This window comes from Chiloscyllium plagiosum, chromosome 2, assembly GCF_004010195.1.
Source record: "Chiloscyllium plagiosum isolate BGI_BamShark_2017 chromosome 2, ASM401019v2, whole genome shotgun sequence".
Classification (NCBI taxonomy): domain Eukaryota; kingdom Metazoa; phylum Chordata; class Chondrichthyes; order Orectolobiformes; family Hemiscylliidae; genus Chiloscyllium; species Chiloscyllium plagiosum.
Window position 1 is genome coordinate 37117444 of NC_057711.1, and position 22281 is coordinate 37139724.

The 22281-nt window shown below is 37.9% G+C and overlaps 1 protein-coding gene across 6 annotated transcripts in view; it reads right to left on the reverse strand.

The window, feature by feature from the left end:
* tnpo1 (transportin 1) overlaps positions 1-22281 on the reverse strand; it is a 124216-nt gene that overhangs the window by 73277 nt on the left and 28658 nt on the right. For 5 of the 6 annotated variants that reach the window (XM_043707736.1, XM_043707756.1, XM_043707728.1 and 2 more), the window contains 4 exons: positions 17159-17272; positions 16446-16521; positions 7899-8048; positions 3851-3957 (listed from right to left, as the gene is read on the reverse strand). In XM_043707736.1, coding sequence (XP_043563671.1) covers positions 3851-3957; positions 7899-8048; positions 16446-16521; positions 17159-17272 — 447 coding nt within the window. Of the gene's footprint in view, positions 1-3850; positions 3958-7898; positions 8049-16445; positions 16522-17158; positions 17273-17391; positions 17546-22281 lie in introns of those variants that run through there. The other variant, XM_043707746.1, reaches the window with a different exon arrangement.

The window sequence follows — 22281 nt, forward strand, 5'->3', positions numbered from 1 at the left end:
TCCCTTTACCTGCGAACATTTGCCTCCAATCAGCTTTTGAAAGTTCTTGCCTAATACTGTCAAAATTGGTCTTTCTCCAATTTAGAACTCCAACTTTTAGACCTGGTCTATCCGTTTCCATCACTATTTTAAAATGAACAGAATTATGGTCACTGGCCCTCACTGACACTTCGGTCACCTGCCCTGCCTTATTTCCCAAGAGTAGGTCAAGTTTTGCACCTTCTCTAGTAGGTACATCCACATACTGAATCAGAAAATTGTCTTGTACACACTTAAGAAATTCCTCTCCATCTAAACCTTTAACACTATGGCAGTCCCAGTCGATGTTTAGAAAGTTAAAATCCCCTGCCATAACTACCCTATTATTCTTACAGATAGCTGAGATCTCCTTACAAGTTTGTTTCTCAATTTCCCTCTGACTATTGGGGGGTCTATAATACAATCCCAATAAGGTGATCATCCCTTTCTTATTTCTCAGTTCCACCCAAATAACTTCCCTGGATGTATTTCCGGGAATATCCTCCCTCAGCACAGCTGTAATGCTATCCCTAATCAAAAATGCCACTCCCTCTCCTCTTTTGCCTCCCTTTCTATCCTTGCTGTAGCATTTGTATCCTGGAACATTCAGCTGCCAGTTCTGCCCATGCCTGAGCCATGTTTCCGTAATTGCTATGATATCCCTGTCCCATATTCCTAACCATGCCCAGAGTTCATCTGCCTTCCCTGTTAGGCCCCATGCATTGAAATAACTGGAGTTTAATTTATTAGTCCTACCTTGTCCCTCCCTGCCCTGACTGTTTGACTCACTTCTGTTCTCAGCTGGAACTGTCTCAGATCAATCTCTTTCCTCACTGGCTCCCTGGGTCCCAACGCCCCCACCTTACTAGTTTAAGTCCTCCCAAGCAGTTCTAGCAAATTTCCCTGCCAGTATATTAGTCTCCTTCCAATTTAGGTGCAATCCGTCCGACATCTCTATATTCCTTGACTATTAATATATCTAAAGGGATAAGGGTTGTGCAGGGGCCAAAAGTTTTTAGCTTAGAAAAGCACTGGTTGGTGCAGTCTTAATAGGCCAAATGGCTACTAAGTGTGCTGCACTCATTAGAAGATACTGCTGCGAGACACTTTTGGTGCCTAAAATGGGACAGCAGGTTCGCTTACAACTTCAAAATACTAAGTGGTTACAAGTAAAATACTGCAGATGCTGGAAATCTAGAATAAAAATAAAATGCTAGAACAACTCAGATGCCACTGTCAATTTTCCTCAAATCCCCCAATTCTGTCTACAGAGTGTACTAATAAGTCTTTCACCAGCTTTTTCAGAAGCCTCATAACATGACAGAAAACAACTTGCAGCAGTTCCCAAGAGGGTTGGAGATGGCCTGTGACGAGAAAGCAAAGCAACAATTTTAAGTCTTACTGTTGCTGAAGGAGGACGGAGGAGAATTTTTAAAAATTCTGTCATGGGATGCAAGCATTACTGGCATGGCTCACATCTAATGCCCATCATTACTAGCCCTTGAGAACGGAGTGGCTTGCCAGGTCATTTCAAAGGGTAAGTGGTTCAACCACATTACCAGGGACCTAGAGTCATATGTAGTCAGACCATGCAACAAGGGGTTGATTTCCTTCACTAAAACAAAAATCAATGAATCATATGGGTGCTATGACAATTAAAGACAGCTTGTCATTATTAGTAGCACTAGGTTTCAATTATAGATTGTACTAATTGTCACTGTCACAATGCAACAAATTGATGTCTCTGTGGTATCGGCCTGTGCTTCTTGATAACTAATCCAGTGACATTACCACTGTATCACCACTTCCTACAAATCAGATAACAGGACTTAAAGGGAGTACAAATTCAAATACCATGCAAGTCACAATGGATAAAAACTACAGAAAAATAGGATAATTAATGTTACTAAACAAATCAACATTATATTTTTCTGGTGACACAGGAGAACATACTATTACTACAAACGTAGACACAAGTGTCAAACAGATATATATGAAAGTTTAGTGTTTCTGGCGAGGAGGAGAATCGGGCTGTGACAGCAACTATAGCAACAGCAAGTTGGAAAATCATGCACCTTTTTAGCTCCTCTTTTGGATATCATATAGCCAGAGAAAGAGTCTTCTATACAACACCATCTGACAGCAGTTCTTTAATTGCTGTTCAAAGTTCTGGTCGTTCATTTCTCCATGCTTGAACAGCTTGATTTGAAAAGGTACTGCACACTATGTTCTCGACAACCTAACTGGGCAGTACTGAACATGATAAAATATATTTTATGCATGCTTTCAAAACACTTGATGATTCTAGTGATGCCATGAACATGATTAATCACTGGTGCTCACCTGCTCAAAGAATTATGGTAGCTCCAATTTACTTCACTTTGGGAGCTGTTTGTGCACAAAATTGGCTGCCATGTTTCTTGCATTACAACAGTATCTCTGCTTCAAATAGTATTTCATTTACTACAAAGCAATGAATGGTCATGAAAACCTAGACATTATTGCAAGTCTATTCCTTTTTGGTGTTTACAATGACTGAGCAACAGGACATTCACCAAGTGATACTCTTTTCTGCCACAAAAGACAACTGTACTCTGCAGAGAGGAATATGTGGAATTAATAAAAACATACAACTTTGGGAATCCTGCCACATTTAAAAAAAAATAGACAAACAGGAGGCTGGAAGAACACAGCAAACCAGCCAGCCAGGAGGTGGAGGAGTCGACAGTTCGGATGTAACCCTTCATCGACCTCTCCACCTCCTGATGCTGTCTGGCTTGCTATGTTCTTCCAGCCTCCTATCTGTCTATTTTGGATTCCAGCATCTGCAGTTTTTTTTGTCTCTAAACACATTTTAAAAAAAGCCTTGTTACACTGAGAGTCCAGAGGTATGTAATATGTACTAACCAATGCACACTGAATTGTGTTGTACATTGGTGCAGGCTGAAGGCTCATGTTATGTATGTCTCCAGTGCTGTTGAAATTATCCTGTGGTATAAAAGTTAAGCTGTGCTGACACTGACAACATTGCATTTCCACATGAAGATGGCTGCCAAGTACAGGGTGAGTATAACTTCAGTACAACCTCACAAATGAAGCAGATTTTCTAAACATTGGTTTAAAAGGAGAAATTGATGCTTTCAATTAACCTTCTTTTCAAGTGCCTGGAAAACAAAAATGCAAGGGAAACTATAATGGATATACTAATACCTTGTTTGTGGAATGCATGATGAGTTGAAGAGAAGGCATTAAAAGCTCAGCTTAAATACTAAGCTGAGGTTTTGATGAAAATAAACAATTAAAAAAAGCAATTAATTAGGTATCAAACTGGCTCCAAGTTAAAATCCTCTAAGTACACTTGTACCTGTCAGAAATCAAGTAGTAACGCTGCACCACTCACAAATGCATTTTGCAGCAACAGATAGACTATAGGTGGCGACATTGAGAAAAGTGAAAACTTTCACCACAGTACTTTTTAAAATAAAACTTGTGTATTGTCACTGAGACTTATGTGGTCACTTGTAACACCTGACATGACTTCTGCTGGAAATATCTTAAGTGCATTATTAAAGATAAGGTCATCGCAATGCATGTCAATACCTTATTTTCTACTTCTAGTTACTCAAGTTGCCAGAAATTCAGCAAAGAGGTAATAAAAAATGCAAAATATTATTTTCTAGACTGGCCTTCAGATAAGACTATCCTTCTTTTCTAAGTTTACGATATTCAAAGTATTCTGCTGCCCAGAGGAAGATCTGGGAGTCAAAAATTGTCTTGGCACCTAAACAAATTGAAGATCTAAAATCACTAAAAATCTACAGAACAAACTTACCTCACATGTGTTGTAATCTTCTGAATCCAATAGTGCGCACAACTTAGGCAAGAGGTCTGGCCAGTTTTGCAGTTCACCCTTTGATGCTATTGTTGTAATTAAAATTCCTGTAACATAAGATTAGCAACATTTCTGTCTCAAGCTTCAGCATCAGAAATACAAAAAGCTAGATAAATGGGGCAAGAGTAATCAAAACTCTATCACATATTCTGCATAAATTAACTAAATCTGGAATACATCCTTTCATTTATAAAAAGTTCATGTACTTGCATTACAAAATATATTTAGATTAGATTAGATTAGATTACATTACAGTGTGGAAATATCACATATTCTGCATAAATTAACTAAATCTGGAATACATCCTTTCATTTATAAAAAGTTCATGTACTTGCATTACAAAATATATTTGTTCTTGAGATATTAGTGATCTTGTCAAGAGTACACTTTCTGCCCCTCACGGGTTACCCAAAAATTATGATACATCTTTTCCTTTGACTAGTCCACTGCTTGTGGCAATTACTGAATTCTAGGACATTGACTCCATGGTTATGGTGGACCCAGCTATACACATGACAAATCAGAACAGTAAACAACCAAGGAAACTCCAATTTGTCAGCTTTCCTACATTAACACTACTCATCTTGATGATTGTGGTTGTGAAGAAGGGAGATGTTGTTCAATTAAGGTGGGTGAGTTGCTGCATTGCATTGGGAGTAGGCATAGTAGATATTGAATTCAATGGCAGAGATCGGCTAAATTTTCTAGTAAGCGACCATGTTTCTCATGTTACCTTCCTTCCAGGTGACTATTCAATCAGGTTTCATTTGAGCTTTATAGATGATAACAGCTATAACTACTTGCACTACACAAAGCTTTAAAGCTAATAAATTCCCACATCTACATAATGAAAAACAGAATTCACCAAGATTGTTTTCAAGAGAAATGCCCAAATGCTCAACCTCAATCACCCAAAACAAAAGCAGCCTTCTCTCAATGAACGTTGCACCTGGACCCAATATTGGCACCAACAGCCTTCATCTCGAGAGCACTTAAAAACATTGCCTACAGGTTCGCAGCTATACACCAGCACAGGCTGAGGGTGTCACAGCTACCACATTTTCTCACTCATTGATCTGTGGGTGGGGAGAGAGGGGGTGGGAAGGGGCACCAAAGGGAGGGATTATTGCATGCATATGCTTTTGTGCATGCTGAGGGATGGAGGAAAGGGGAGGGAGAGAAAATTAAAATTCTCAGTTCAAAATGTCAAGTTTATTTGACTAGTTTCACACAATACCAATATCAAGACAGTCTGGAGGGAACTTTGCCCATGTTGTTAAAGATCAGTAATGCTGAATGCAATTATGCAGATCTATCCTGTTCACTATTTCCGGTAAAGGTGGTCATAGAAAATAATGGAATAGTGAGGACATAAAATAATATTGAACAAAATAACAAAGCACTTTAAACAAATTTTCATAATTTTATGATGCATTATATGTTGATCTGCAATATGCAAATTTTAATAAATACCACAGTCAGTTCTGCTACAACATGATGGTTGCATTCTTGTGCAACCCGATATAGAAAAATCATGTTTTTGAAAAAGCGTTAAAAGTTTTGATGTTGTAATGGTGTTACAGCCAACTCGTTTTACAAGTTCGTGCTTCAGAAACTGCACTCTCAATTCGTCAATTACACTACAGCAAATTTGTGTTGACAAAACTTGCATTATAATAGAACAACCTGTACTACGATGCAGCTTTGTTGAGGCATTAATTTTGTTGGCATATGGTGTCACACTAATTTTTAAGTGTTAAAATGAAGTTACATTGTTAACTACTTTAGGAAGAACGGAGTTAAAGGCAATTTTGTGACATAAACATGTTAGGGACTTTGATAATGCATTCCAAGGGACTTGCTGAATCAGACACAAAAGCATTTTTAAGGGACGTTTGGATAAATAATTGAAACAAAAGACTCAGCACTACGAAGAGAATGAAGTTCTGCAGATTTAGCTCCAGGTTGCTGTACTAAAAAGCTAGTAGATACATAGAGAAAATGATCTCCTTCTGCAGTATAACCTGTGGCTGTATGGAAGAGTTACAGCTGAAGCTATCTAGGATTCAAATGAATTATGGTAAATGATCCCTTGATTGATGTTAAGGGAAAACAAAACTTAATTTGCAAGAGGAATAACTGCAATTGCTTTCACAAGAGTTATACTGTTCTCTATTTTCTGTTGTATGAGGAGTTAGAAAAACAACCTCGAAAATCAGATTTTTGCAGTTAAGTGACTTAAAAACTCGCTGATTAATAAATCTTTTGGGAATTCAAAACCTAAAATTTGGTCTTATGTAATCATTATACCTCAGTATACGTACAGGATTGAATCAATTGCTAAAGCTATCTAAAACAGTTGTTTATTATCTCATGCAAACCTATCAATTAAACTCAATAATAAGACAAGTTTAAATAATGAAGGACTTGAACAGCACCTGTCACAGAGCAAACAGCAACAATGAAAGGATGAAAGTATTGCACAGAATGTACAAAACCACAAATGGACAAAGAATAGATTTCTGATATTTACAATTTACAACACTGACTTAGAAAAGTGATATGACCTCGGAGTCATGAGGCCCAGGTTCAAGTCCCACCTGCTCTAAGGGTATATAATAACAAGTTTAGAAAAGATCTGGACGAGTAATGTGGTCAGAATGCATCTAAGGCTACTAATAACACAAAGTTAGGCAGCAACCTAAGATTGGAGAGACCTTGAAAGAGGGTGATATAAAAGATCTGTACCAGCTAGGCAAAGACACGTTAGATGAAACGCACTCTGGAAAGAAAATTATTGAAGAATGGAATATTTGTTAAGTGTAGATAGTTGGGTGGATTTGCACATTAATTACCAAGTTAATGTACAGGCATAACAAGTATGTATGAAAGAAAAATGCATGTTAATCTTTAATAACAGGATAATGTGGAAATAAAGGTACGGAAGTGTTAATAACACAGTGTGGTTAATCACTGTAAACCAGCTCCATTGGGCTGGCCATGTTTATACTTGACACGACTCCTTATACAAGAGGCTTATTTGGAATGCAGTCATGGTTGGGAATGGACAGATGCAACATTTTTGGGCAGCATTCAAATCATACCCGAGAAAGTCAAACATCCTCATTGACTCATGTGAAGTCCACGACTTGTGGTTTTTCAGTAAGATGCCAAGCACCAAGAGATTTGGTTGGTAACACAAAGAGGCCAAGTTGAGACATCAGAAAAAGAATACAATCCCACCTACTAACTCTCCAAGCATCATGACCTTACATGTGGCCCAGTTCTTAGCCTATGAACTAACTGAACCAAAGCTGAAGCAAATCATTCTTGATATGAAGACACTACAAAGTCATTGCCCCAGGCATAATTTTAGTCTCCTGACCCAAGGGAGGAGTATCCACCAGTCTTCAAGGAAGTGCAACAAAACTTAGAAATACATTCCTGGGATGAGAAGAGATCAAAGAAACCATGCCTACATGCCACAAAAAAGAATACATCTAATTGAAACAATAGACTTTTTAAGGGATGTTATAGGGTAGATGCTGAGGGAACATTTTGCCCAGCTGGGGAACTCGGAACTAGGGGTCAGTCATTTAAGACTGAAAGGAGAATTTTCTTCATTCAAAAGGCTGCGGACTTTCAGAATTCTCTATCTTAGGGAGGGCTGTGGATACACAGTCATTAAATTTATTGAATGCAGTGACTGACCTACCTGTGGATACTGATGGTAAGGCTTATGGGGATGGTACGGAAGATGATGTTAAGTAATTCTGGTGAATTGTGGAGCAGGCTCGAACAACTGTACAGCCTAACTCTGCACCTATTTTACATGCTCTTATAAAGGAAGGTACAATTAAATCTACTATACTTGGATGATTCTCCTGAAAGAAAAATAAGGTATTACCTGCAATAAGTTATTTTAAAATATACAAGTGAAGATTATGAAAGTATCAAGAATCAAAACATGAATTCACAAACATCTTACCAACAGTTGCTCTTATTAAGGGTGAGGAATCACCAATGTTTTTCAGGCACTCATTTTTAATGAAATCTGTTACCCCATTAGGGAAATTGTGTAAATGTGCTTTCACATTGTTCTTCAAAATCAGACCACTTAAGGATCGCGTGGGTTCATCTGTAATGGAACAATAAAAAGGTCAGCACTTTTACACAGTGCATTGTGTTTTTAAAGCCATCGCAATACTGGTACGAACAGATGCATACAAAAATGGAATTACATTCATATCATGCCTTTCACATCTTCATGATAACCGAAAGCTGTTCAATGAATATAAAGAACTTTTAAATGCAGTCACTATTTTACTGTAAACTAATTTATGCACAATAAATATACAAAAGTTTATTACATTTTTGTTGTTCAAAGTATATGATGCTTAGGGAGTGGGACAATGTTGCTTCTCTTCAAATAGTCCAATACAATCTTTTACTTCTGCAGCTAATTCAAAAGGTGGGGCCATTCATATGACAGAGTTTAGTTAGCTCAGTTGGCTCAGCAGTTCGTTTGTCATACTTCGTGATGCCAACAGTACAGGTTCAACTCCTGTACTATCTGGGATTACCATGTAGGACTCTACTTTTCAACCTCTCCTCTCCCTGGAGGTATGCTGACCCTCAGTTTAAACCAGCACTAGTCTCTTTCTATTGAGGAAGTAGCCTTATGGTCCGGTAGTCTATTTCAATTAATTTTTACATTTTTGAAAAGTCTGAATCCGTCTGATTCAAAAACAAGTGTCACATTGATTTAAAAAAATTAATAAAAACCAAGCACATTACATGTCTTATTTTAAAGTAATTAAATGCAGTTCAGACTTCACCTACAAACAGACATGCAATTAGTAATTAACTGAATCATCATGCATATACAGACAGATTAACAAACTGCTGGCCAATGCTAAATTTGGATTCAACCAGAAGTACACAGTTCCAAATCCCTTCAGTATTGATCCAGACAGAGATACAAGAGATGAAAGTGAGGGGAAAGTATGAATAGAAGTTCTTCATATCATAATAAATACAACAAAGGAGCCCATCAAATTGGAAGTCAATGGAAGTGAATGAAACCCTCCAACAATTGGAGTGATACCTTACAAAAAGGCAAGGTAACACTGGATCAGTGTAATCACACAACACTGGTTTATATTTTCATCATGGAAGTCCCTGATCCAAACACTTAGCAATGTCACATCGAAGAAGCTTCCTCTTTTGCAAGGTCAATAAACAGCATGTTTGATGATGATTAGAATTCAGTACCAATCTGAAACATTCAATAATCAAGCGATGTTACCTAACGTTTGCCCCATGTTACTTGGTACCTGAATCTGTGGAACTCATTGACACAGTGTGGAGGCCAAGTCATTGAGTGTATTTAAGGCATAGATAAGACAGATTCTTTTTTAGTAAATGAATCAAGGGTTATGGGGAGAAGGCAGGAGAATAGAGTTGTGGTTAAACAATGGCAGACTCAATGAGCCAAATGACCTAATTCTCCTCCTCTCTCATTTCTTATGGCTTATTTGTGATAACTTCAATGTCAACCAATCACTCCAGTATTCAAGGCAGCACCACTGCCAGGTTTCTGACCAACATCAGTTTGGAAAGGTTACCAACGACTAGAAATATAACTGGATTAGTCAGATCAACAACAGACCAAGATAAAGATTAAACTACACTCTAATGAAAAACTGGTGTAATTACGCAAAATCAACTTCATCACCCACAAGAGACAAAGTGGGAACAGGACTGAAAACTCACTTGAAATGGCACAGCTGTACTATAACTAACTTCACAAACTGAAGATGGATAAGCAGCATCCCATAAACACACTCTTGGCAAAGGCAATTCAGCCACACAGTTGTTATTCTCACATGCTATCTCTCTCCAATTCAGCAGAAGGAAACACCAAAAGAAACAATCCGCCCTTTTTGAAAGAGGAAGCCTCTCTGTGTAAGATTTCATTCTAGCAGCAGAGAACTCAAGCTTTCAGTTCCAGCAGCCAGCAAAAACCAACTAACTGGAAGCTAAACCAAAATCTTTTGGGTCTGTGAGAACCTGACCCCACCCACTGATCATTTTGCCTTGCTTTTAAAAAAAAACATTTTCATGTATTAAATGATCAGACTAATTTAAATATCAATCTTTCCATTCAGCATTCAAACTTTAGCTAACATAGCTCTCTTTCTGACACTATCAACTTCTGAAAGAAAGCAAAAGGTAACCATTCCACTGCACACTGGAACCAAGCATGCACTACGTTTCAAGTCAAATAGTGTTTCAAATGACCATTTGTATATGAATGTATTAAAATAGTTTTTCCATATTTAACTATATGCTAAACATTTTTTAAATGGAACAAACCATTAAACAACACCTCTGCATATTCATTTTAATGCCAACGTTTGCATTGAGGAATGAGATGTGAGAAAAGTCAGCTAAAAACACAAAACAGGTGCTTTCAGTTCCTATAGGTTTGACAAAGAAATAATAAAATCAAAGCGATTCAGAGAATACAGCTCTGAAAACCTTTGTGGTATATATCCACTATACATTTTCAAGTATTGTTACAACAGCAAAATTAGATCTAATCCACTTCGACTACACTTCTCATCAGATGCTATTCAAATGGCGTGGCTAATTCTTACCTACGCCATATTAATTGGGTTGCACACTGGCAAACCCCCACTCCAAAGGATCAAATGATGTGTGTAGTGTTCCAACCATACCAAGGTGAACTAAAAATTCAAAATTCTAACCAGATGCAGCCTGCAAGTTCGAATATTTTAGGTTCAAGTCAGCTGGTCAGTGTACAGACAGACAAGCTGCAAACCAATTTGTGCATGGTGTAGGGTTTCAATTGATTTACTATTCTTTGTGAAGTGGTAGCCTATGTATAGTTATAATCACCTGCCCAAAGAAAATTAGAAGTTCTTCAAAAATCTTACCAAAAATCTCAAACAGGCAGTTAAAAAGGTCTGATGCATCTTCAGAATTGTCCATGGCCTAACAGGTAATAGATGATTTTGTATTTACATGCTTCTGTAACCCAACTCAGGGAATTCTTTATGTCTTACTTTTTTAATAATGAAATAACAAGGGATAATACAACAAAAACCAAAAGAATTATGTTCAACTTTGCATAATTGTATTTTATATTTTCAACTTACTGTGAATTCATTCAACAAAATAATATAAATTCTTGAATTAATTGTGACAGTCATGAATTCTTCATAATATGGCAAATATCCTGCGCCAGTACAAACTGTAAGGTGTAACACGTTCACGCCTTAATAATAGCTTCAATTCTAACTATCTGTAATCAAAATATGAATCAAGCTTCCCTTCAGATGCTGATAAACCTTCTATGCACTTACCATGTGCATATTTATTATTGGCTTCAAAAAAGCAAACAAATGTCCTGATTAATCTAAAATGAATCAGCATGCCCCACACAGAAAGTGAGCTAAGTATGGTGAATATTACTTCTGCTAATCAGACATTACTGTAGTTATTTCATTTATGCCCACACTACAGACTGTGCATTAATGTGCATAGTGAGTTGATGGCATTCACTCTAGATACTAATATGAAAATGCAAATTCAAACCAGTTAGCAAAGAAGAAATCATCTATAAGTTTCAGCTCAATTTTTGCCAACTTTTAATTTGAAAAAATAGTACCATCACTGTGTGCTCAAATAGTATTTGGACTGAAATAATTTCTATCAAATTACTTTTTATTTAAAAGAAGAAAGTCTGGAACTCAAGTGATTGCAAACTGCAGGGACAGCCACTAGTCTCCCAAAGTACAATGGTGGCTTTTTCCTGAACTTCGAAGTCATTTCTTTTTGTGCAATTTGTGCTTTAGAAAACTAATTGACAATTATTTTAAAAATTGCACTTTATCTGGGAGAAAATAATTAGAGATTGGTACAAGGATGAAGACAGCCTTAATGCACCTTTTATATAGCCACTGTCTATCCGTTAATGCCATATTCTAGGAACTTTTTCTTCAAAGTATTTGAAGAGCAATCATCCCAACTAATTTCCAATTAAGGAAAATTCTCTCTGAATACTTTTAAAAAATATATAAATTGAGAGTACTTCAGATGCTAGCGACAACTCAAAGGTGAAACTAAATTTACTTCTGGAGTCAAAACTGTAACCCAGTTGAAAATCAAAAGTAAAATACTATAGAAGCCAGAAACCAAGTCAGAAAATATTGGAAACACTCAGCATGCGTAGCTCATCTGTGAAGAGAGAAACAGAATTAAATGTTTTACATCTCCGACATTTTTATTGCAAGTTTGTTTGTCAGCCAACAACAAAACTTTCAAAGTTCCTAATCAGTACACATTAAGCATGTCTCAATTCTTACAAATACTCCCAACATTACCTTAAAAACAATCTTAACATCAGCACATTTGCATCAAAAACTAAAATTACGCAAAATTTTAATTTTACTTCCTTCATTACTGTCCATTTTTTGACATTTGCAGCTAATAATAAGTTCAAATAGATCACAAAGTAAACAATGAGAAAGTTGAGCCACGAGCAACATAATTGAGCCATGCGATAATGAATATTAATGCATGTCACCTCCCTGTTACTGAACCACATTTAAATCACTGACAAGTGACATGCTAAATTAGTAATTTATTTTCTTTAACAGTATTTTTCTTTACATTCAGTATGAAGCTATACTCAAGAAATCCAACCTTAGCAGACAAATATCCCTCAAGTCGAATAAGTGAATTAATCACATGACTAGAAACTATTCACATTGGTCTAACAACATTATTTTAGAAACTGAACTGCTCTCAAAATTGAATCCAGAATATGCTTGAACTGAACTTTGGCATCCTTACTGATTCATTAATTGAGCATTTCGGAAAGGTCAGTGGTTTGATGTCTGGTCTTCCAGGGTAGCAGATCTCAAACGGATTTAACTTCAGTACCTTGAGGTGTATAAGATCCCATACCCCTCAGTTATCAGCTGACAGAAACCCAGTCGGCAGCATCACGTGAATACAATTATAAGTGACGGGGAAGAACAAAAAAAGGACCATCAAACCAAACCTGTTACAGAAAGTTGGTAAGGACAAGCCAGGGAACTACAGACCAATGAGTCTGATGTCAGTGGTGGGAGAGAGCGAGCAAGATAGCTAGAGCAAATGAGCGGTCATTTGGAGACGATGCCTCGGCTCCCAATGTCCAGGACTGTGCTTACTGAAATGCTGCCAAGAAGAGTTCATTTTTAATCGTTGTAAACAAAAGACGCAATCAGTGTTGGAAACACCTTTTTGATGTTTCTTTGGATAATCCAAAATTCGGATAATTCATATTCAGATAACCAAGGTTCCTCTGTAGTTAGTTTGCAGATGACACCAAAATTGGAGGTATAGTGGACAGCGAAGGAGGTTACCTCGGATTACAACAGGATCTTGATCAGATGGGCAAATAGGCTGAGGAGTGGCAAATGGAGTTTGCTTTAGATAAATGCGAGGTGCTGCATTTTGAGAAAGCAAATCTTAGCAGGACTTATACACTTAATGGTAAGGTCCTAGGGAGTGTTGCTGAACAAAGAGACCTTGGAGTGCAGGTTCATAGCTCCTTGAAAATAGAGTCACAGGTAGATAGGCTAGTGAAGGAGGAGTTTGATATGCTTTCCTTTATCGGTCAGAGCACTGAGTACAAGAGTTGGGAGGTCATATTGCAGCTGTCCAGAACATTGGTTAGGCCACTTTTGGAATTTTGCGCGCAATTCTGGCCTCCTTCCTATTGGAAAGATGTTGTGAAACTTGAAAGGGCTCAGAAAAGATTTGCAAGGTCATTGCCAGGGTTGGAGGATTTGAGCTATAGGAAGAGGTTGAGTAGGCTGGGGCTGTTTTCCCTGGAGCATCGGAGGCTGAGGGGTGACCTGATAGAGGTTTATATAATCATGAGGGGTATACATAGGTTAAATAGTCAAGGCCTTTTCCTTAGTGGGGGAGTCCAGAACTAGAGAGCATAGGTTTAGGGTGAGGGGGGAAAAGATATAAAAGAGACCTAAGGGGCAACTCTTTCACGCAGAGGGTAGTGTGTGTATGGAATCAGCTGCCAGAGAAAGTGGTGGAGGCTGGTACAATTGCAACATTTAAAAGGCATCTGGATGGATATATGAAGAGAATGGGCTTGAAGGTGTATGGGCTGGGTGCTGGCAGGTGGGAGATCTGGTCAGCATGGACGAGTTGGATCGAAGGGTCTGTTTCCATGCTGTACATCTCTATGACTCTATTCTTTATACGTTCTCATATCATTCATCCACTCCCACGTCCTGAGACAAGCAAAGAAAACAGGAGAAACTTTGCAACCAATTCAAAATAGATTTCAGGAAATTCCCTTCGGATTTCATAACACAGTCAAGGGCAAATGGGAATGCCAATGGTCAAGCTGTATGCCACTCATTACGGCTAATATAGGAATAATGGTCACTGAATTCAACATACTCAGAGTGACCAGTGGAAATGTACGCAGTGATGACTTGAAACCTTTGAGACTGTATAGGAAAACAAACCACATCTGCACTGAAAACAAAATGACAAAACCTAAATGATAAACATTCTTTTAGCTCATGGCCAAGGCTATGAAAACATGATATACCTCACAACCCAAGTCATAAACATGTTTAAAATTGAAGCTAGATCCATTTCTATAACCAGAATAAATTTTAAAAGATAAAATCAGATACTTTCTTTTGATAAAACAAAAAAAGCACACAAACATGAGAAAATGAAATGCCTATTTCAGCTTTTCTAAAGGTAGAAATCTCACGTAAAGCAAATTTACAATGGTTAGCCTTTAGTAATATGAATAGCAATACCCTGCTACCAATGGGATAAATTTAAAATCTGTGCAAGTAACACACAATCAATATTAGTCATGAGAGCGAAGAAACTATGTTCCATACATTGCTGTGCAATAAAAGGTTGGGAAAACAACCCCAGAGGTTTTTGAAATATCCTGGCCAATGCTGTTGGCTCCACACCACCAAAACAAAATGACTGATTATAAGCCAGTTCAGATAAAAGATCACGGACGCAAAGTATATTTCTCCTTAAATACTGCCTGATGCTGAAGCATTTTTAGTTTTTATTTCTAGAATTCACAGTATCTTACTTTTATTAATTGATTTCCTCTATCATCTGTGCAGATAGAATTAATTGCCACAAAACAGAGACTTCACATCAAAAGCAACCTGCTAACCGTAAACCACTTTGGAACAAATAGAGAAGAAAGGTATTGGATAAATACAAGTTCTTCACCAAACGTCTTAAAAAGGTCACCTGTGCCACAGTGCCACTATTCACAATGCCAGAACAAACTGAATTTGTGTTTCACTAACTCAAATGTCAGATGATGCAATTTCACTCTACAAATCATAAGGTGAGCACTGAATACTTTTCACAACACATCAGGGATTTACATTTATACAAAATGTCTACTTCTAAACTTTTTCCTCTAGTTTTAATATATGAAACACATATTTGGTCATCATGCAATGTATAACTGTCTACAACATCTAACATAACAGTTAAGAAATGACGAGACATTTCTTCAGCCAGAGAGTGGTGGGCCTGTGGAATTCATTGCCACAGAGCGCAGTGGAGGCCGGGACATGAAATGTCTTCAAGGCAGAGACTGATAAGTTCTTGACCTCGCAAGGAATTAAGGGCTATGGGGAGAGTGCGGCTAAGTGGAGCTGAAATGCCCAAGAGCCATGATTAAATGGAGGAGTGGACTCGATGGGCCGAATTGGCCTTATTCCACTCCTTTATCTTATACTTTCTTAAGCTGAAGATGCTTTCTTACCAAAGAGAAATTGTAATATATTTGAATTTGCATTGTCTCTGTCATTTATCAGATTAGAAATAAAGATTAAATCAAATGATACAGTAATTACAAGCCTAGAATGCAAAAATGTAATTGATGAACAGACTCACCATGAAATGTATGCCGAAATCTGAAGTTAATTTAAGCCATTGGCCTTCTTTACTGTACTTCCCATGTTCAATTAGAAAAAAAGCCTGCACATAAATTACTTCTGACACAATGGGAGAGATTTAATGCCCAAAATTTTGATGCTCGATTGCAGTAGACGATAGCTCCTATAGACTACGAACATAAAATGCACTTATGAACCGAATAAGGCTCAATAAATTCGAATATGCAAACTTTTTAAAAAATTAAATGCTTTAGTTAACGATCCATAGTCCAGATGACCACCAAGGGAGGATATATGATGAGCTAAATGATTAGGCAGTACTAAAATCGGCACAGACGTATCTCAAACATTTGAGATTATAAAATAAAAAAAAGCTGCAAAGCAATTTCAGAAAGTAAACACTTGTAAAATTTTTCAATGTTTACATTTTTTGTCAAGATACATGAACTGCTCAAATTTTTCAGTCAGATAACGGTGTTTAAAAGCAAACTGGAATGAGTCAATAAATGTAACCCAAAACTACCAAATGCACATACCTTCTGATTTTAACTTTGTTAGAACAAAAATTAGATAGTTATTGAAGTCAGGATATTGATTAAGTTGCTCCAGTTTCTTAAGAGGCAGCTAAGGAAATATTTTATAATGAAGCAATCACAAAAACAAAGCACATCTGAAGTCAAAATACGACACAGTCCAGATAAAATTGAGATGATGTTCAAACAGTCTGATTTATTACAGGTTATTTTAATAGTTTATCAAAGAATTGAATCTGCAAAACAGACGTAAATGCATCGTTCTAATGGAACGAATAAAGGTATCCGCAGTAATTAAAACAGCGTATTACAATATTCACCTCCCCCATCACTCAATTTATACAACGTGAGGCGCATGGCGATTGTGTGTTAAGCATGCCATTCGTGTTAAAGCACCAGTTTAAAAAGGTTCTGTAAAACTGTATACGCCATAGGCTTCAAGCTCAATCTGGTGGTGGCACCTTGTAACCAGAACATGGAAACGTCAAACCACTTAAAAGGTTTAAAAAAGTATTCGAAAATTTTAAATTAAAAGAGACATTTCAAAAGGGGGGGGGAAGCGTCTTCTTCAGCCTCTTCGACTTAGGCACAACCTTAAACTACTTCATTCTGAATGCGCCCGTCTCGAATACGACAATACGGAGCATTCCTCGAGCATGTTAGGGCGAACAATTTTAAGATAAACAAATCAGGCCTGGCCGCTTTGCAAAGGATACTTGCTGAACGGATCTCTGTATGGCTGTGTCTGGAGACTGCGATTCCTTCAGTAGCTGCAGAATCTGTTGGAGCCCTTGCTCATCGGGTTTCCACTCGTACTCCATCTTGGTTTGCTGCAATGAGACAGAGTCGGGTCAAACACCATACACACTACAAACACATTCACCTCGGTATTAACGCCTGCCCTTTACCCGCAATGCAAAACTGAAACTCAACTCAACTCTCTACACACCTAATTGTACTTTACAAGGTATGCGTTTTCTTTGCTCTCAAATCAAACGGGATAACAAATTCTACCGACACCGCACCACCAGGGCCTAAAACGACAGACTCATGGCGAATTTTCAATCCAGTCAGACAACAGAACTGAAATCCTGTTCCCTCCCCGGGTCCTAATGCGCAACCGGTCGTACGTCTAACCACAAATCTACCAATCTCCTTCGCTGGGTCCTAAAGAAACCTCAGTCGGCACAGGACTGAAAATACGTAATAAATCAGAAAGAGAAAAATTAATTTTACAAAACTACTTTGGTAACACTGTTCATAGAAGAACAAAATCAATTATTTAACATTGTGTAAACAGCAAGGTACAAAAGTTTAAACTAACTCAGCTGGTCTGATCCTACATTATATGTACCCATTGACAATCTTTCCACAAATTAATTAAATCAATTCCTTTTACATTATTTCTCCGATTGTACTTCCTTTTGCATGTTTAGGTACGAACTACACATACATCTTTCCAATATCTTCTCAATTCACAGAATTTTTACACCACCACCATCACTGTTCTTTCATTAGTGAGTTTTGAGAAGATTTGTAGCTCAGGTTGAGGTTCTGGATGGAGGTTTGCTTGCTGAGCTGGAAGGTTCATTTTCAGACGTTTCATCACCATACTAGGTAACATATTCAGTGGCTTCATTCAGAGGCTCACTGAAGACATTACCTAATATGGTGATGAAACGTCTGAATATGAACCTTGCAGCTCAGCGAGCAAACCTACATCCACTGATCGTTCATATTCTATCCATCTCCACTTCCCTAACATATTTGTAAAAATAATGCTTATCCACTTCGATGTATTAGACAGATTCAAATCATTGCTTCTGGTTTAATATTTCATATGTCAACAATCCTACATTTCCTACTAGCCTCTACTCTTTTGGTAAATACCTTACATTTTTAAAAATATCATATACACTGATGAGTAGAACAATCAAATTTGACTTCAAACCATTCAGTAATGAACACTCCACAATGAACATTTTCTGGATAAAAGATCCAGTTCATACATGCAAATTTGTTTCATAAACATTTGAGGAAGTCCACTTGTAACATAATTTGTCTGCAAATGAGCTCGAAATCAAGGAAAGCCAAATGAAAATTGTGATGTAGAAAATACTTTTACAGAGCCTTTATATTTAAGTTGTTCACACCTTACCTGACCTTATACATCAAAGGCATTCAAAAACATTGAGGGTTAGCGCTGGAAAAAAGTTTTATAGCGTAGAAAGAGGCCCTTCAGCCTATCATGTTCATGCTGGTCATCAAGTACCTAGTTAAGAATCACTCAACACCAGGTTATAGTCCAACGGGTTTATTTGGAAGTACCCAAGGTTTCAGAGTGCTGTTCCTTCATCAGGTACCTGACAAAGGAGCAGCACTCCGAAAGCTTGTACTTGCAAATAAACCTATTGGAATACAACCTGGAGTTGAGATTTTTAACTTTGTCCACCCCAGTCCAACACCAGCACTTCTATATCAAGTATCTATATACCCTTAATTCCATTTTACAGGACCAATCCTGTCACCTTCTAAGCTATGGCAATTTAAGTGCTCACCTAAATACTCCCTAAATCCCTTGAGGGTTCCAACCTTTACCATCCTTTTAGACAGTGAGTTCCATTAAAAACTCAGTAATCTTTTTCTAATAGTTTTCAGATGAGTCCACCACATCATGTTTCATCATACGTTTTCCTTTTTATACCTCACGCTGCTAGGGCTGTGATCTCTACAAGGAGACTACAATCGACTGATCAATCACAGAATCACTGACAGTCGATATCAATCTCAGTCCATCATACACTGCCCATGTTCTTTGTAAGCTATGCACATACACTGAAAGCCACATTGCAACAGCATGACAACTTTATTGTTACGTTGCTGGGGGAGTTTAAACCCAAGCGCCTGGTGGTTTCAGCTCGAGACACGAGTTTAAATCCCAGCTGGGCAATTCCACATTTGGGAAGCTGAGCTACACTTGGGCTGGCCAGGCGGCAACTTTCAAAACATTTGGATGAAACAAAAAAGTACTAAATATTGTGAACTGTGAGAAGGGCAGTCATGGACTTGAAGACCAGCGTGGAATGGGTAGATAAACTTAACGTGGAGAAATATGAAGTGTTTAACTTTGGTGGGACTAAGGCAAAGGAACACGATAAAATGAGAGCTCCTATTCTCAAATGGGTGCAAGGTGAGACAGGTCGGCAGGGGGTCACAGAATACAACTACTTCAGTGAATTTAACAGTCCTTTACAAAACACTCTCAGCCTCAACTAGAATCTTGCGCTAAATTCTGGGATCCATACCTTAGGAAGGATATATTGACCTTACCAGGAGTACAACACTGGTTTACCTTAGGAGAGTTTATACAAATTAGGCCTGTTTTTTCTAGAACGTAGAACGTTAGGAAGGTGAGTGATAATATGATTGAAGTCTTCAAAATATGAACAGGAAAAGACAGTATTGATAAAAATGAATTTTTTTCACTGGTAGGGCAATTAGAGAATTAGGACCAGACCATTCAGGAAAGATATTATGAAGCACTTCTACACACAGGGTGATAAATGTTTAGCTCTCTCTTCCACAAATAACAGTTGAGGCTAGATCAGTTGTGAATTTTAAATCTGGGACAAATAAATTTTTCTAAAGCAAATTACTAAAGGATAATGGGCCACAAGCAGATATATGGAGTTAGACCAGTAGACGGTGAAGAACATTATCTAAGATTACAAAGGGATTTTGCTAAATTGGGCCAATGGGCCAAACAATGGCAGATGGAATTTAATTTTGATAAATACAAGGTGTTGCAGGAATTATAAGTCAATGGTATGGCTCTGGGGATTGTTGTTGAACCATAGTTCCTTGAAAGTTGCATCATAGGTAGGCAGGGTGGTTAAAGTGGCATTTAACATGCTTATCTTCATTATTTAGACCACTGAGTATAAGGGTTGAGGCATCATATTGAAATTGTACAAGACATTGGTTCAGCCACTTTGGGAGTACTGTGTATAGTTATGGTCACCCTTCTATAGGAAGGATATTATTAAATTGAAACGGGTGTAGAAAGGATTTACATGGCTGTTCGAGGATTTGAGTTATAAGGAGAGCATAGATAGGCTGGGAGTTTTTCATTGGAGCGGAGGAAGTTTATAAACTCACGAGGGGCACAGATAAGGTGAAAACCAAAGGCTTTTTCCCTTGGGTAGGGGAGTTCAAAACCAGGGGGCTTATTTTGGAAGGTGAGGGGAGAAAGATTTAAAAGGGACCTGAGGGGTAACCTTTTTACACAGAGAGTAGTTAGTATGTGGAATAAACTGCCAGAGGAAGTGGTAAATGCAGATACAGTTATGACATTTACAGGTAGCTCATGCACCACCCGTAACCCACTTGTACAGGTACATGAATAGCGTGGGGATGTTTCTCCTTTTAAAAGGTTATGATATCTTGGGATTAGGGCTGTTGGGACTCGAAGGCAGAGAGTGGTAGGTGTTGAAAGTGTTTGATTTTACTTTTTGTGCCAAGGGGTGTTTATGGGGATTGTTGCAAGTATTTGAAACATCATTATTACGTTAAGATGATCTCTTGGGTTTTTGGATAGGTTGTTATTTGGTATCCTACTCTCTTTTGTTCGTGCTTCATTCAGCAATCTCGTAAATAAATTGTTTTGTTTAAAATCAAGTGGTTTGAGCACTGGCATCTCTCCTGGAATATCCACTGTACACTTGCTTAAAACATCTAGCAAAGTTAGGATCTGTGCTACTTTCTTGAAATGTTTTGAGGGGAGTCTGGCCTGGTCCATAACAGATGGGGGCTCATCCAGGATTTATTCTATAGTTCCAAATTGGGATTAGGGCTGTTGGGACTCGAAGGCAGAGAGTGGTAGGTGTTGGTGCCTTTTGTTCCGGGTGTTGAATTCAGTTGGTTTAAAATTGTGCTTGGGATAGCAATGGCTCTTTCAGTCACTCTTTCTGGGAGTGGAAGAAGTGACTTGGGGGAGGGGGTTTACAAAAGGTGACAAAGGCCAAGCTACTGGAATTAGCAGACAAGCTGAGGTTGGAGCAGGAGAGATAATTACAGCAATAGTTCAACATTTAAATTTGTTGGAAAGGCTATAAGAATCTTTAGAGATGGCTAAAATTAAACTGAAAATGAAGCACCTTGAGTTAGAGGCAAAAGAAAAAAGGAATTATGATTAAAAGCAGAAGAGAGAGAAAGAGAGTTTGAACTTCAGAAATTGGCACAGGAGTTCAAAATTTCACTTTCTGAAGTAGTGAGAACTCACATGAAAGAGCAGAGAGTTAAAACTGCAGGATTAGCAGCTGAAATGGTTGATGATTATGAGTTGGTCTATAAATCAAAGTTTGGCTTCCAAAATTTATTCCAATCCATGAGGGATAGAAATTGGGGAAAAGAGAAATCCTCACTCGGGATAGTGAAGGTTATCAGGATAACTTACTACAGAGTAAGAAAGGGAAAAAAGATAAGGTAAAAAGCTCTAGTGCTTTCACTGCAATAAAGTAGGCCACATGAAATCAGAGTGTTGGCGGATTAGGAAAAGCACTGGGAAGCCAGATGTAGGAAAAAAGGATAAGCCAGTGAATTTTGTTGGAATGGTAACAGAAAGCAGAATGGAGGATAGAAAGCGGCACTAAAATGTACAAGCTGGCCAGAGGTAAACTTTACTCACATAGGCCAGGAGCAGCAGGTAAAGAGGTTACAATTATTAAGAGATACAGGATTCTCTCAATCTGTGATGTTGAAAGATGAGGAGATATGTACTCTGAAGAACTATTGCCAGAAAAGGTATAGTAACAGAAATCCAAGGTGAGACAAGAAACAC